Source organism: Pelodiscus sinensis, chromosome 1 (assembly GCF_049634645.1).
Source record: "Pelodiscus sinensis isolate JC-2024 chromosome 1, ASM4963464v1, whole genome shotgun sequence".
Lineage (NCBI taxonomy): Eukaryota > Metazoa > Chordata > Testudines > Trionychidae > Pelodiscus > Pelodiscus sinensis.
Window position 1 is genome coordinate 128,701,777 of NC_134711.1, and position 17,228 is coordinate 128,719,004.

The following is a 17,228-nucleotide window of genomic DNA, read 5'->3' on the forward strand; positions in this document are numbered from 1 at the left end:
TACAGTTCCGTGATCTGCATGAATTTGCACTAGCTGAGCATCGGGTCCTCTACTAGTTAGTGTGAGGCCATCCTAATTGCAAACACCATGAAATGAACAGTGAGAAAAGAAAATGTTTTCTTTCTGTACACTGTGCCTTCATTTACCCTACTTTGTTATTAAGAAACTTAAAGCAATATGCATATCGAGCCACTAAACTTCACAGCATCTTGCCAGCAGATTTTTTGTATTAACATTCTTCACTAACATTTACAATCATAACTGGCAGAGATGTTAGAAATTTGGATGAGCTAAAATATATAGCCTGCAGTCTCTCAGTCTGACAATCTCAATCCTGACAAGCTATCCTAATTTTCCTCGGTAAGAAGAGGTATCCCTTTTCCCCTGTAAGAAACCAAGGCAACATCACGGTAACCTTGTGCATGACAGATGTATAGGCTTCTTTTGTGTGTGTGCAGCTCCTTTCATATGGATCAGAAAATAAGGCTGCTTAACACATCACTACAAAACAGGAAGACACACAGTGTTGATGGTCTGATTTTAACAACACACAAACACACAGAAAACATACAGTTGTGCAGTTCTTTTCAAATCAGCGAAAATCACACACTATAAAAAAATAGATTTGTCTTAGTCATCATCAAAAGTAAGAAAACATGCTATTTCCCAGCATGCCATCGCTATTGTAACAGGATTACTAAGCACCCAAATACACACACACTGAATTAACTCACAATATTCTCCATTCAAAATCTCTTCCTGTTTCCACTGAGCAAAACACCCATTGATTTCAGGATTGGGTTCTCTGTTTCCACAGTTCCCAAATCAAAGATTAAAAAGAGAAATAATTTCTCCTTATTCTCTCACTTGCCTGCAGTTGAAAATAGACCCTGCAACCAGGGTTGCTCTTGTGCATTTCAAAGCAGAAGTGCCCGCATGAAGCCTGGGGTCAACGGGGGAGCCTGGGGTCTTGTGGCATTTCAAAACACGCAGAGCCTGGGGTCAGCTGGGGAATCCTCAGCTGATCCCAGGTACCATAGATATGCCACGCGGAACCCAGAGTCAGCTGGGGGAGTCCTAGAAATAATCCATGCAACGCCAAGAGGGATAGATGAGCTAGTGCTATTAGTACCCTTTTGAGTCTCATAGAAAAAAACTAAATAGCAATGGATACACTGTATGGGGGCTTAAAAATGAAAAAAAAAAATGTCTAGATTCACAAAAAGACTTAAGTGCCTAATGGCCGCTTTAGGTGCCTAAATTCCAGAATCAGGCTGCAATGGGATTCACAAACCCTACCTCAACCTCAGCTGTCATCAAATCCTGTAGGTGTCTGTATTCATTCAGCACCTATATTTTAGCAGTAAATATTCCATAAGTGCCCATGGCTCTTCCTCTGAGCATGCCCTCTACAGCCCCACACCAGATGTAACCCCAGAGTGATGCAGGAATTGAGGCAAACAGGAGTTCCTCTGCCTAACTTGTCTGCAGGGTACAATCTGGTAAGCATCCTCAGATTTTGCCTGTGGGATTGGTCCCTATACACGAGCATACACAAAATGGCTGAAAGTGGGCACAGAGGAAGCCCTCTCTCCAGTGTTTTAGACCAGTGGTTAGGGGGCTCACCTGGGATGTGGGAGACCCCAGTATAAGTCCCACCTGCACTTACTGGGGTAAATGAGTTTTGAACTGGGATTTACCACTTCTGAGTGCCCTAGCCACTTTGGCTCACAGTGGGGTTTTCCCCTTCCCCCACCTTCTTGCTAAAGCAGTCAGTAATCCCAAAAGAGGGTTTGCACCTGAGAATCACAAGCCAAAGGAAGTGCCTTCCTGCAGCCCAGACTTCCATCACCCATCTCACAGAGAGGGGCAGGGCTTAGCACCTGCCATCCCTCCAAGTTTGACATCTCCCAATGGCTAGCATATGTGAGGAGTTGCCTAGCCTACTGGCTTTTGTGAATCCCATTCTGGGACACCTCTCTCTCTCCATTCAGTGGACTCAGAGCCTGCGTACCAGATTCAGGCTTTGTGAATCCTAGGGAGTTTCTAGGAACCTGAAAGTTATGCATGATGATGCTGAGCATTGCCATGCCGAAGCTTCTTTGTGAATTTAGCCCAATGTCTCCACAGCACTGGCATTAAAAACACGGTGCCCAACAGGGCATCTATTGCTCCTGTTTTCACACCTGCATTGGCCTCAAAGGAATTATTTGTCCCAGCAGATACAGGGAATGATTTTACTATAAAGTCCCGCATTTCCTGGGTGCAAATTTGCAGCCATACATTTATGATAGTCACATGTTTAACAACCTAGTTTGTGAACACAGTCAAGGAGATGGACACATAGTGCCATTTTAAATGGGCAAAATTCCGCAGAAGTAAGTACAGTGGTGTCCATTTATAGCAGCAGAGATTTGCCACATAAACATCACTTTTTATGTCCACAAATATTTGTATACACAAGTGCAGTCAAAACTTTGCACCTGAAAAATCATAGGCTGGGTTGGGAACTTTTTAAATAAATCGGATCTGTAGAATTTAGCTGGTGATGCTTCTTGATTGAATAAGCCATCACCCTTAGAAACAGGGATCAAGTTGTACATTAAAAGTACAAAAAAAACCCCCAAACAAACCAAAATCAGACCTATAATGTGGCTCCAATCATATTCTAACTTGCCAAAGGCAGCTGTACATTTGTACAGCTGTTTAACCTTATGTTTACTGCTTTCTCGTATGCAGTATTTTTTGAAACACACATGGTTAAGTTGCTACTATTAGGCAATTCCAGTAACATTTCTAAACTTGCCATTACCAACACATTTAAAGATAGCGACCCTTTGCAAAAGGCTTCCAGTTTAACCTCATTCCGATATGAGTTTTGTTGTATTTATAAGACTTTCCATCACTATTTTCATGAATATATCAATCCATGCGATGCCCGTAAGCATTTGTAGCCTGCACATACAGTTTCTGAATGTCAAATAAACTTGGCATCTCTTTATAACATCTCTGATGCAGATCAATCCTGTGTTCCATTTCAGAAAGTCAAATTCTTCGCAACAGCTTGACTGTTAGTTTTGACTTGCTTCTTAGCTGAGTAGTAATCTGTAGAATAGCAAACAAACAGAATTAGAATCTTCAGAAGTGGTGAATGATGGTTTAAAGAAATCTCTCTAGTCTCACAGCTAAAGAAGTCAAGTAGGCTTCTGTAAGGCCCATAAGGGAACAAAACTAATACCTTTAGCATGTTCCATATAAAGCTATGTACTGTAATACCAAACAAACACAGGAAATGTACTGGCTTTTATCCAGCATAGATCAAAGGACCTGGGACCCTCTTATACAAGTTGAGCAATGTGACATTTTACTCTGTGACTTTTAGATCCAGTACAGTAGTGTTTTCTAGTCAGAAATAGTTATTTTTCAGAGCTCTTTAAACAATCTAAAATAGATCTGCAGTTTAGAATAACATCAAAAGAATTATAATCATGCTGAACTTTACTAATAATGTTCTACTTATTGCATAAAATAAGAACTCTGGGAAGACTACATATAATCTTGCAATAACACTGAATTAATTATGTACTCAGAGAGGAAGGGCTATAATTATGGATAAAATACTCTATATTCTTTATTCTTTTATCCTCTTTATTCTTTAGCAAAGTGATTTCATTCCTGCTTCAAGTGCAAAACTCAGCCTAATGACAGAACCATAACCTGCTTTCATAATTTGTGGAAACACCAAGCAGAGATTTTTTTTCCAGCACAGAAACAATCTACCTCCTCAGCTGCTGTAAATTGTCTCCATTGGTTTTAATAGAGCTATTCCAATTTAAACCACTGGAGGATTCAGTCCTCATGAAGTTTTAACTTCTCTTTCCCACATAACCAGATTGGCAATGTATGTTGCAAGTATTCATGGAGCCCTAGCAGCTTATGGCTTGTATTCATTTCTATAGAGAATATTACTGGCAGAGGAGACTCCCTGGAATTCGATGGGTTTCCATAGCCAAGTTCTGCAAAGAGAATCCTGCAGCCAATTTCATTAAGTTCTGTTGTTTGATTTATGATGAGGATAATATGTATAGTGGTGACCCAAATTAATACCACGTATTGTTGGGAGTCAGAGCAGCTAATTTATCAGGAAAAAAGGCCTGTAAACATCACAAGAAGATCTTGGCAGGGAGGAGGAAGAAATAAATAATAATAATTAGCATGTCTGAACTCTCACAAAGTATAATCTTCACAACTGTTAATTCTTCTAGTCACGAGACTTTATATATAAACTGTCCTCCAGTTTGTACTGAAGAGGAGAGATATATTGTGGATTATACTTGGTGGATCAAGTGCGTAGTGAAGAGACCCCTGTAATCATCTAGTCCAGTGTTTCTCAAAGTGGCCTGTGGACCTACTCTGAGAAAGCTGTTACTGGGCCACTTTGGTTTGTTTACTTACCAGCTATGCAGGCACAGAGCCTCGTAGCTCCAATTGCCTGCAATTTACAATTTTCAGCCAAGGGGAGCTGCAGGAAGCAGTGTGACCATAGCTGCAGAGTCCATAAGTAAGCAAACTGGAGCAACCTGGTAGCAGCTTTCTCAGAGTGGATCTGCCAGCCACTTTGAGAAACACTGGCCTAGTCTGACCATACAGCTTCCCCCACATAACTCCTAAAGCATATGTTTTTAGAAAAAGCATCCAATCTTGATTTTAAAATTGCAAGTTATGGAGGATCCACCTCGATCCTTGGTAAGTAGTTCTAATGGTTAATTAACCTCACGGTCAAAAATGTAGACCTTATTTCTAATCCAAATTTGTGTATTTTCAACTTCTAGCCATTGCATGAGGTTAGACCTGTCTATGCTAGATTGAAGACCCCATTATCAGAATTTATTCCCCAAGGAGGTTCTTATAAATTGTAATCAAGTCATTTCATAACCTTCTCTTTGTTCAGCTAATTAGGTTTTGCTCCTCAATCTATCACTATAAGGCGTGTTTTCTAACCCTTTAATCAACCTTGTGGTTGTTCTCTGAAACCCTTTCCATTTTATCAACATAATTTTTTAATTATGGACACAACTGGATGAAATATTCTAGCAATGGTCACACCAGTTCCAAAACAGAAAGGTCAAATAACCTCTCTAATCCTATTTGAGATTCTCCTATTTAGGAATCCAAACATCACATTAGGTGCTGGGTGCTGAGCACTTTTTTACAACCTGGCCCATAAGTATCTTACTAGAAGTGGCTGGGTGCTGAGTATTTTTCAGAATTTCCCCTTGGCATAGGTGCCTAAGGTGCATGTCTGTGCCCCAGCTTGGAGGTCTGATTCCCAGCGCAGACAGACTTGTGCTATCTGTGCTCAAGCTAAGGTGCCAAAAATAGTAGCCTCGCCATTATGGCATGGTTGGTGACTTGGGATAGATGCTCAAGCTCAGACCATGAGAGCAAGGTGATCTTGGACTCTGGTGGGTAGGGTGAGCCACTTCCCTTGCAAGGTAGGGTGAGTCACTTCCCTTGCAAAAGTGTCTACACTGCTATGGTTAGAATGCTAACTCAAATAGTGTGTAAACTAGGGCCGTTAAAATAATTTAATCAAGTAAATGTGTAACCGCTAAAAATTTCACGTTTACACTTAGTGCCTGCTCCCCCCGCACTGCTGCCTCTGATTCAGAGGCAACAGTGTGAGGGGCAGCTGGCTCCCCGGGAGCTGGTATATGCTGGGAACTGGCTTTTAAGACAGTTACACTTTCATATCCCTAGTGTAAACATACCCTAAATGGGACTGGAGACCATTCAAAAATCTGGCTCTAGTTATGGCTGCTGAGCACTTCAAAACCTGGCCCTTTCTGCCTTTCTGCCAAGTTTAAGACTGGTCTGCTCTTACAATTCCTGGATGCATTCTCTGAGTATCCCATCCAAGCTGAAGTTAGCATGAAAACTGGCAATCTTCTCTGTTCCTTTCTTTCTCCCCTGGTTCTGCTTGGCCTGCTGTATCTCAGACAGCATTTTGGGAACAGTGCACATGGCTAACTATGGAGAGCTATGAAAAAAATTGGGGAAAATTATATTGTCTTGCTACAAAACCCATCTTGAGATCCAGACTGCCCTTGAATAAGTCCTCTCAAATATTCTTCATAGCCCCCTTCCTTTGATCCCCTTTGCCTAGTCTCTCCCACCCTACACTATGGCCACATCTGCAGACATTTCACAGCCTTGAGCACTGGAGGCAGGTCAATCTAATTCTGGAGAATAGACCAGGCCTAAATTTGACAAACAATCATACCATTCTTCGGCCTGATTTTCAGATTTTCTAAGCGTTCACAAATCCCATGGATGCCTTTGGGAGCTGCAGGTGCTCAACCTTTTAGAACAGGGGTGAGGAACCTCCAGTGTGCTGGCTGGATGTTGTACACCACGGTTAGCCCTTGGCGGACCACCAGACACTTTGTTCACCTGAGTATCTGCAGGGAAGGTCGCTCACAACTCTCACCCCTGCTTTAGAAAATCAGCCTACTTGTGTCTTGTGTAAACTGGATATGATAAGCCTCCTTAGCCTACCAGATGGTGTTGAATCCTGGGATAGTATGAAACAGTAAGACTATGTCTATACTGTGCTCTCTTGTGCAAGAAAATATGCAAATGAGACAAAGCGGTGAATATTGCCATGCCTCATTTGCATACTTAATGAGCCACCATTTTTGCACATTTTTTTTCAGGCAGAATGGCTCTTGCGCAAGAGGGGTTTTTTGCGCAAAAAGGAGTAGTGTAGCTGGCTCCTTTTTGTGCAGAAGCCCCTTATGCAAAATGGTGGCTCATTAGGTATGCAAAGGAGGCATGGAAATAGTCACCGCTTCGCCTCATTTGCATATTTTCTTGCGCAAGAGAGCGCAGTATAGACGTAGCCTATGTCTTTATCTTGCCTGAGCATGCATATGCATAAAGATATTCTGTGGGACAATTATAAGTAAGTTGAAAAGAAATGATTTTAGCGGGGGGGGGGGGGATATTCAAAGGCCCGGTTACTGACAGGAGAAAATGAAAGACTATTCAGGCATGCCATTTGATTTATTGGAAGTGTTGCAGTGTTGCTTGTTTAAGACAAGATTAGTTATAGGCCTGTCAGGATTAAAATCTTGCAACGCGATGCTCTCAGAGCTAATTCTGACCCACTGTGCAGCATAAAGTACAAATCTCACAAACCTGTCAAGGATGTCTGTCTTCGTTTCTTCCCTGCTTGACTCTTCTTGCTCAACGTTTTCTTGGCAACTTTGGGGTTCTCGGTCAGTGTCACTGTGGCAAAATGGTGGACCTTGACCTCTTTGACTTTGCCCTGGTTCAAGGGCTTCAAAGGCTTGCGAGCCTCACCCACCACACAACTGTGGTAAAAGACTGGAACATCGTGGTTCTGTAGTTCTTCCCACTGCAGGAGCCCCTTAGCTGGCATGTCTCGTAGGAAGTCAAAGTTCCACTTCTGCTGGGCTCCCTCCATGCTGCTGTGCAGCATGTGCTGGAAGTCCTGCTGCAGCTGCTCATGGTCCACGGGGCCGAAGAGGTTCCTTCGTACACGGGTTGACTTTGCTGGCCTCCATTCTGTCTGCTCTCCAATCCACCGCTCTCCGACAAGCGTACCAAGCAACGATTCCCTGCCAGAGATAGAAAGACCATCAGACACCTTTTATATGGACAGTTCAACAGGCATCTATGGGGGATATAGCAAATGTTGGGGTATTTCTGATCCTCTGAAAGGAAATGCTGGGAAACAGTTTGGGAAAAGGTCCGCCAATCTCTAATCTTCATGGAAAACTCTTATTGACTTCAGGGGATTGTGCTGACTGGAGCCCCAGCTGTTGTTGTATTTGCTGTGGAGGCACAGGAGGGCTCCTTCCTTTATTTTTTCTGGGGCACTTCACGTACTGCTAGTGAGGGAGTTGGTTTGGTCAGCTGGGAGGCTGAGGCTTTGTCTCCACTGCTAATAAAGCTGCATTCTTTACTTCAGTATTGAATGTGAGCTATCCTGAGGTAAAGACAGTGAAAACCACGCACTTTAGTTTTAAACTCACCAAGGTCAGCCCTACATCCCTCCCTGAGGTTGACCTCAGCAGTTTACTTCATGGTAAAACTAAAGTGTCTTGTCTTCACTGTTTCCAGCCCAGTATAATTCATGTGTTACTTCCCTGAGGTAAAAAACACAGCTGTACTAGCAGTGAACACAGTGTCCCGGGGGAACAATGGAAAGCCGACTGAAAGTTTTTCTGGTGTAAGAGCTTTTTGTTCTGTGTTTGTTCAGCATCTAGCACATCTGGGTCATGGTCCATGACCGGGAGCGCCTATGTAACAGTAATAAACAACAACAATAACAAGAGTGGACAACAATGCAGAAATAGAACAGAAGACACATTGGAGAGGATGGGGATAAAGCATCCCAGAATAAGTACCTGTAGAGGGAATAAAAATAAATAGATCTTAGGATGGGTAGAAGTGACAAAACCAGTTAATTAATGTTAATGAGGCTACTACTCCGATTCACTCTCTGAATTAGTCACACTGTTAGATGAATGAAACTCAAAAATATTACCCTCCTCCTTCAATTTTTTGTTCTCCCTTCTGGAATAAAGTGGGGAGAGGGGAAGGCTGTTTTCCATCAATACATAAAGATAAAAGCAAAGCACCATCTTTGTATCTCTCAAGGTAAATCTCAAGGTAGGTGCAGAGGGTTTGCCACACAGTAGTCCCTACTGTGAGGGAGAGGAAGAACGTGACTTGTGGAAGCAGCTCAGAAGCATGCATCCCCTCCGTGGAAATGAACTTGATTCTTCGAGGGATGCCTAGGCAGTGGTGTTCTAGGGGGTTTGGGACAGAGCAAAACAGAGGGGAGAAGTTAGTGAATGCATAAATTTTAAGGCCAGAAGGAGCATTATGGTAATCTGTCCTGATCTCTTGCATAATGCAGACTATAGAACTTCACCCAGTAATTGCTGCATCATATCTGTGACTTCTGCTTGAGCCTAGATTAAGGATGTTAAATATTGATTAATTTATTAGTCGAGGAGTTGATGCAATTTCCATTGACTACTCGACTAGTTGATAGGCACGTCCGCATTCCTCCTTTGAAATGTACAAAACCCCCCAGCTCTTGTGCATTTCAAAGTGGAAGCGTCCCTGTGGAGCCCAGAGTCAATGGGATTTCCCGCTGGCCCTGGGCTGCACACTGCGTGCCAGCTTTGAATGTACAAGAGTCCCCAGAGGGGGCTCTTGTGCATTTCAAAGCAGAAGCGCCCTCATGGAGCCTGGGGTCAGTAGGGGACTCAGAATCCCCCACTGACCCCGGGCTCTATGCAGCACTGCCGTTTTGAAATGCCATGCAGAGCTGGCGTTTCCACGGAACCTGGGGTCAGCTAGGTTCCATGGAATTGCCGCATGGAGCCCAGGGTCAACTGGAGAGTCCCCAGCTGATCCCAGGTTCCTCACAGCGTTTCAAAGCGGCAGCGCCGCATGGAGCCTGGGATCAGCTGTGAGGCGCTGCCCCTTTGAAACACCATGATGGTGTTTCAAAGGGGCAGTGTCGCACAGAGCCCGTACCCTGGGCTCCGTGCATGCTGTCGCTTTGAAGTACCCCCTCTCTCTCCCCTTTGCTGCCTCTATCTGATAGAAGCAGCAAGTGGGGGGCGAAGGGGGAACGATTAGTCAACGCAACTATCCAATAAGGATTTGCTTATCAGATAGTCAACTTGTCGTTAACATCCTTAGCCTAGAGCATACCTTTTAGAAAGAAATCCAATTTTTCTGTACATGGATCCAGTCACTTCTGTTCTCTGCTGGGAAGCAGAGCCAGCACGGACTCTAATGAGGTCTTAGGGTTGCATTAGAGTCCAACCAAGCCGTAGATTTATCTGCTGCCACTCAGACATCTGGAGGATATACAGAGTTAGGACCCTGAGAGAGACTATGTGATTGATCCAAAGCCATGGACACAACCAGTGCAGAGCCAGAGGACAAAATCATTCCCAGCCTCCCACCTTCTCAGTCTACTGCTAACCTAGGAATATGAAAGTATCAATTGTATAAACAAGATACTATTGTTTCTAAAACAGTATTTTTAATTGAGTTTTCCTGTGCTGAGCCATCACTGTGCTCTCAGTGCCTCTATAGGGGAAGCAAATGCAAATGCAGTAACACAAATAAACATCTGAGTGGCTGATCTCAAAAGGCAATTCCGCTTTCCCTACATTCATGTTTCACCTTACCAGTAGTTGTCAGGATACTCAGCGGTGCTGATTATCACTATAGATACTAACAGTCACCCCACAGCTCTATTCCTTTTCCATCTGGAGCCAAACCTCCAGCTGTTTAAACTAAGTTTCTTAAAGGGATACCATCAGCATCAGAAAAGGACTACAGCAAATAATCGTTTGCATTAGAACTCTTCTCATATGAAATGTGCACTGTTTGCTTTATTAGGCAAGGGCAAAATGTTATTTCTCAAACAATTCTGAACTGTGGAAAAAGCAATTTTTAATATCCAAAATGACATTCACTAGAGAAGGACAATATAGCACTTTAAAGACTAACAAGATGGTTTATTAGATGATGAGCTTTCGTGGGCCAGACCCACTTCCTCAGATCAAATAGTGGAAGAAAGTAGTCACAACCATATATACCAAAGGATAGAATTTAAAAAAATGAACAAATATGAAAAGGACAAATCACATTGCAGAACAGAAGGGGGATGCGGGGGGGTGGGAAGGGGGAGGAAGGAAGGTAAGTGTCTGTGAATTGCTGATATTAAAGGTAGGGAGAGTGGGATGTTTGTGAGTTAATGGTATTACAGGTGATAATTGGGGAAACTGTCTTGGTAATGGGTGAGAAAGTTCAAAGACTTGTTAAGTCCCTGTTGGTAAGTGTCGAATTTTAACATGAATGACAGTTCAGAGGATTCCCTTTCAAGTGCAGATGTAAAAGGTCTTTGTAGCAGAATGCAGGTGGCTAAGTCATTTAGAGAGTGTCCTTTCTGGTTAAAGTGGCAAGAAACTGTTTTCTCTTTGTGATCTTGTCTGATATCTGTTTTGTGGGCATTAATCCTTTGGCGAAGTGTCTGAGATGTTTGTCCAATGTTAGCCACCTGCATTCTGCTACAAAGACCTTTTACATCTGCACTTGAAAGGGAATCCTCTGAACTGTCATTCATGTTAAAATTCGACACTTACCAACAGGGACTTAACAAGTCTTTGAACTTTCTCACCCATTACCAAGACAGTTTCCCCAATTATCACCTGTAATACCATTAACTCACAAACATCCCACTCTCCCTACCTTTAATATCAGCAATTCACAGACACTTACCTTCCTTCCTCCCCCTTCCCACCCCCCCGCATCCCCCTTCTGTTCTGCAATGTGATTTGTCCTTTTCATATTTGTTCATTTTTTTAAATTCTATCCTTTGGTATATATGGTTGTGACTACTTTCTTCCACTATTTGATCTGAGGAAGTGGGTCTGGCCCACGAAAGCTCATCATCTAATAAACCATCTTGTTAGTCTTTAAAGTGCTATATTGTCCTGCATTTTGCTTCAACTACCCCAGACTAACACGGCTACATTTCTATCACTATTCACTAGAGAAGAATCTGTCTTGACCCTTTCTATCCAGTCCAGTAGCCAAGCCCTGAGGTGTAGCTTCTAGCTTGGGTGGAGCTACCATGCTAAAATAGCAGGGTACTCAGTGTAGTATGGGCAACAAGAGTGGCTAGCTGCCTGAATTCATACTTAGGATCTCAGACGAGATTGTAATTGGAGCAGCTCCAGTGTAGACAAACCCTGAGGATGCTATAGTATGAGCCTGGCAAGCCTGCATCTGCAGACCCAGGCTCTGAGATTTGCTGCTGTGGACTGTGCAGAGTCAGGCTTATCCAGAACAGCCCATACCAGCTGCTTCAGAGGAAGATGCAAGTACTTTCAAATGCGTAATTCTAGAATAACCTTCCCTTAGGGAACCTTTCTTCCTACTGCCTTCTTTCATACTTTGAATCATGAAGGATCACATATCTTTGCCAAACTTGTGGCATATTTGATAACAGTAGATGTTTTCATTGTTCATATAAATATCTAGGGTAAAATCCTAGACCTACTGAAGTGAATAGGAACATTATCACTGACTTGAATGGAACTAGGATTTCACCCCTAATATTTCTCTAGAATCCTACTATGCCCTGGACTTCAGAGGAACAGTTTTGCAAGGAGTTCCACATGCTAATTCTGTGTTTAAAACTGTGTTACAAATCTGCAAAACAAAATCATCTGAAATACTTTCTCCATGCAAAATATTGTAACTTTGAAATTCTTTGTGTTCAATACGGTTCAGTCACTCCTGACCACTGATTTTTGTGAACTGCAGTGACAACAGATGGACCTGTCTTCTCATCACTGGAGAATTTTAAATCAGGAGTGAATGTTTCTCTAAAAGATATGATAAAATTTAGACATGAATTAATGCAGGGAAGTCCAATGGCCTGTTGTTATACTGAATGTCAGACTAGAATGGATGATCGCAGTGGTCCCTTCTGGCCTTAAAAAAATCTATGAATCAATCCTCATTCAGGAACATAGTCTTTATTCACACAAGTAGCTCCATTTAAGTCAACCTGAATATGTAAGTATATTAGTAGTGGCCATTTCTAATTTCCCTCTGGTTATTTGCCAACTAGAGAAAGTAAAAAACTAATCCATAAATATTTATTTTTGTTTCAAAATTTTGATGGAGCATTTTGTCAAAATATTGAATTTCAAAATAGTTCAACTAGTTAACTAGCTCCTCTTAATGGTCAACACACTGAAATTAAGATTTTTTGGGGAAAATGAATGGAATTTTAAATCTTCATGGAGGATTATTCCCCGAGACAGAGAAAGAGGGAAAGAGAGGAGTGTATTTAAAATTCTAGTTAGAAAGTTGGGATTGGTCCTGCCTTGGACAGGGGGCTGGACTTGATGACCTCATGAGGTCTCTTCCAGCTCTATGATTCAATGAAAGTCCTATTTTTTCAGCTAGCCAATTGCCTATTAGGTAGTGTGGTCTACTGCACAGAGCACTAGGAGTCCGAGGTTCTATCTCTGACTTTGTTGCTGGTTAACCAGGGCCAAGTCACAGCACTGCTCTGTGCCTCGGTTTCCCCACTTGTAAAATAGTACATTTGCCTCTTTTATGAAGTGCTTTGCAAGCTGCTGCTGCAAAGTGCTCTGTAAGTGTGAGGTATCATAATTACAGAAGGGGGTTGGGGCTTTTTTACCTTTCAAGAGGAATTCCCAGGCATAACCACCATCCTTGATTTCAAATTACTTTGACCTCATGTCCTTTCTCCCTAGTTTTTTTGCCTCTGGCTTGCCAACTTTATTTGCCTCCTTAGCAAAGGCATTTGCCCCACAATCGGTCCTCTTATGGCTCAACACTTGTGCAGTTTCAGGCTTGAGGGGAGCGGGCAGGGTGTGAGTTATTTTCCATACCCTCAGCCACTAGTTAGGGGAATGGCTGCCATCTCCCGTAACGGCTGAACTACTGGTCCCTCGCAGCTGCCAATACTGGGGAACCAACAAGTCACATATTCCAGGAAAGTGCATCCACGTGCTGTGCTGTTCATACGGTTCCCATCAACAGGAGCAGGGACCTCAAGTTCCCACTGAAGCCCGTAAGCCCTTTGCTTCTGTGCCCTTTTCCTTGCCTGGCTTCCCCAGGGGGAGCCCTGGACACGACTCTACCTGGCTGCAGACTTTCACTTTCGGGGAAATATTAGGCAGCTTACGGGAAATGTAACTTGCATCCTTGTTATTAATCAGTCCCTCAGAAGGAAGAAAAGTATAGGGATGGAATCTGTAGGGAATCAGGATTTTAGTAGCATCCTCTTCCAGCTCACCTGCCAAACTAGGGGAAATCTGCAGCAGAGGAAACCACATGTAATATCCTGTTGGACTTTTGGCTCCTTGTATATAGACAAGAAGTACAAACAGGCACCTGATTTCACAGATGCAGAGTCTATATTTACTCTGAAAAATCAAAAAGGCAATTTGCTTCCCTGCCCTTGCTAAGCTAACAGGTCCTATTCCACCTGCAGACTTTACATGGGGGTGATTAAGATGAAGGCAAATGATAAGGACAAATCGAGATGGCAGGAGTCAGCAGCTTTGCAAAGACTTCTCCCACGAGTTAGCGGTGGTGAACTGGGATTTTGCCAGAGCCGCTGTGATTCCGAGGGAAACAGAAAAGCATCAGGTGCTGTTGGGGAAGATGCAATGCGATTGTAACACTGCTGCGAGGGGCTACGTTTTGCGAGGCAACTGCCCAACAGTATAACGAGAATAAAAGAAGGGAAAAGGCCCCACCCTATCGAAGTATAACAGCAATGCCCCCGGAGCTTGCTTCCGCCCGCTTCTGCTTTGCTGCCTGCTCGCTCGGGTGCTTCGCACCTCACCGGGCTTGGAATCGCCGCGGGGAGGCGGGACCCACCCGGCCTTTCCAAACCGTCCTGGGATCCGCAGTGACACGCGCCACTTTTGCCCGGGAGGCTGTTCCCATCGCCTGAAGCCCGCCTGGCACAGCCTTGTGCGCCCCTCGCAGATGCACTTCGGCTCCCCGCGTTACGCTGCGGCGGCCCCCCCGGCAAGGCAGCCGGGACCCGCTCAGAGGAAAGCCGCTCCTAGGAGCGAAGGAGGGACCCCCCTTCTCAGCGGGGCGGGGGTGGCAGGAGGAGGGAATCAGAATGAATTAATCGGGGGGCGATGGGGGGGGGGGCGGGGAGATGCTGCTCTCTGTGACTCCTTCGTCATCCCGCCAGGGAATTCCACGCAAGGCGCTGGCGACCGGGCGTGCCCCCCTCACGGGGGGCTGTGTGCTAAGTGTGGGTGCAAAGCAATCCACACAGCCTGGGGGCCGCCTCGCTCTTGCCCCGCCACGCCTCGCAGCCCGGGGAGGGGGCTTTGGGGGCTGATTCACTTTGGGGCTGTTTTCCTTAAGGGCCGGGCACTGCAAGAGGGGCGGATTTTTCCCGCCTGAGAAGATTCCAATTTTCCACCCGAGGCCAGGATTTGGGCGCCCGCTTCCTCCGCCTCCTGCTCCCGCCGGCCCCCGGGCTGAGTCCAGCCACAGCTCCCAGCCCACGCGCACACCGGGGACGGGCAGGGGCAGAACAAATCGGGCCGCTGCTGGACAGAAAGCGGCTGCTCCAGGAGCCATTGCACAAGAGAAACGCGGGGCTGCATGTTTAGTTAAGCCCCCCCCCCCCCCGAAGGCAGGGGGTGCTGCAGCCTGGAGGGGAAAGGAACCAGACTCAGCCCGAGGCTGAGCGGATCCCAGGATGTAGCCAGAGCGGGATGGGGAATGATTACGAGCAGCGGAAATGATTATTCTCGACAACGCGTGCGCCCTGGGGCTGGGAGCGCTGGAGCAGCCGCTCTCTGGGTAGCAGCTCCTGGAGCCCCGTGGCAGGCAGGGTCCAAGCGGAGCTCACTTACATGCCGGGGCTCCCGCCGCCTGACACGGCTGCCTCCTTCCCAAGGGGCCTGCTCGCTTGTCTTGCGCGGGTCTGGGGCGCAGCTGCCCAGCTGCGGAGAACGGTGGCACTTGTCACTCCCACACGTCACAGACGAGCCCGGCCGCCATGCAGATGTTGGGCTGCCCCCCTCCCCGCCTATGAAAGGGGCTCCAGCCGCTGGGGTGCGCACCGATGGCTGCAGAATGGCCAGATTCCCTCCTCTCCCTCCGGCTGCTCGTCTTCTTTGCCGTGTTTCCCTCCCCTCCCTCCTGTGCCGTTTGTAGGCTTCTGCTCCTCGGCTGATCAGCTTGCACATTCCGGGCTGCTTTCCAAGGGCTCGCTGCACTGGCACGTGGCTCTGCAACGTGACTGCTTTCCCCCGCGAGCTGGCCCTTGCCAAATAGGCCAAGCCGAAGCCAAACACTTGCAAGTCCGTGACATGGCTGGGGGGGGAGGGGGAAAGAGGAGGCGGAACTTGAGCCCGTGAGAGGGAGAAAAGATGAATCCCCGAGTGACTCAGGACGGGACAGTTTTTCCTCTCTGTGCCCGTGGGAAAGGGGCCAACTACCGTTCGCAGAAGGGACACCAGCAAGCTGCAGTCCAGACCATTAAAAAGAAGCATATTCTTTCAGCCAGCAAGCCTGCCGCTCGCCCTCACCGCTAATTTGGAAGAAGGAGGCTTCCAGTCACAGTTTCCGGAGCTTTTGCCCCTCTGAAACTTTTCCCCCTCCCATATTGCTTGTCAATGAAAGGAGCAGGGGAGAGTGAGCTCCAAGAGCTTTCATAGTCACAAAGAAACACTGAAGAAAAAGATACATTTTCCTCGACATTTTCAGGTATTCTAGGAATTATTTGTCACCACAAAAGGTTAAGAATTTCAGATAAAAATGTGATTAAAAAAAAAAAAGTTGCCATTCTCATTTTCAAAGGGATAATTCGAGTTTTTTTCAGCTGAGATTGTAATGTATTTTCGTGTCCCTGCTTTAAAAAAAATCTGTCTACCCCAATTCATTTACACAGATTGCTCTGTTTAATGTTAGTGTGACTGTGGCCATACTGTATTGTCCAAAGTGTGCAAGGCGCATTACTGACAAATATGAAAATAACATCCATGCCCAAAAGAGCTATTTTGCCCTACATGTCTCTTTTGTGGGGTCTGTGGTCATTGCAGGCATTTATTGAGGCGAGATCAGAAAACGTCCATTTGTGGGTTTTTTGGTTTTTGAAAAGGAGAAAAATCTGAGTTTGGGAAAACTGTTAATTAAGATCATGAGTAGCTCTTTGATAATCACAACTGAATGTAGCTATATATTTATATGTAATCATAATCAGCAATATAGTGTCCTGCTCTTTAATATCAATTTAGTGCTCAGACAGAGCTATTTATCTACAAATTGCTTTACAAATATTTACCTCTCAGTATCCCTGAAAAGAAGATAGGCAGGGTATTATCCCCATTTTATAGATCAGGCTATTTTTTGGGGCCACTGTTAAATTACTTGCCTCAAAGTCACATCAACAAGGAACTCAATATGAAGCAAAGAATTACAGTTGTAGAGTTCCTGGTACTCACTGGTCAGACAAAAATCTGCTACTTTTTGTTTTCTACTCATGAATGTTTAGCATTTTCCAGGGTATCTTGAAAGGCTTGCAGGTGGTATGTTGTGTGTCTCCTGTCCCACTGTGTCTCTGACTCTTTACTCTGACTCTGTGG

At 45.0% G+C, this 17,228-nt stretch overlaps 1 protein-coding gene across 2 annotated transcripts; it reads right to left on the minus strand.

Moving 5' to 3' along the window:
- Positions 1–1,182: 1,182 nt before the first annotated feature.
- Positions 1,183–15,696, minus strand: LOC102453637 (cyclin-dependent kinase inhibitor 1-like). Of its 2 annotated transcripts, none has more exons than XM_075901188.1 (3): positions 15,495–15,696; positions 7,201–7,643; positions 1,183–3,105 (listed from the first exon to the last, which is right to left on the minus strand). In XM_075901188.1, coding segments are annotated over exons 1-3 (513 nt in total). In that variant the 5' UTR covers positions 15,497–15,696; the 3' UTR covers positions 1,183–3,037. The 2 variants fall into 2 exon arrangements, with proteins under 2 accessions (XP_075757303.1, XP_025036705.1); XM_025180920.2 differs by lacking the exon at positions 15,495–15,696 and adding an exon at positions 9,760–10,509.
- Between the last annotated feature and the right edge of the window lie 1,532 nt (positions 15,697–17,228).

Excerpts from the sequence above, each read along its gene's own strand:
- LOC102453637 (XM_025180920.2), bottom strand. The coding sequence starts at position 9,791 with ATGTACAGAAAAATTGGATTTCTTTCTAAAAG. Across the intron at positions 7,644-9,759 it reads ATTGGATTTCTTTCTAAAAG|GGAATCGTTGCTTGGTACGC; the intron begins GTATGCTCTAGG and ends TATCTCTGGCAG. Across the intron at positions 3,106-7,200 it reads AAGACAGACATCCTTGACAG|ATTACTACTCAGCTAAGAAG; the intron begins GTTTGTGAGATT and ends GCTATTCTACAG.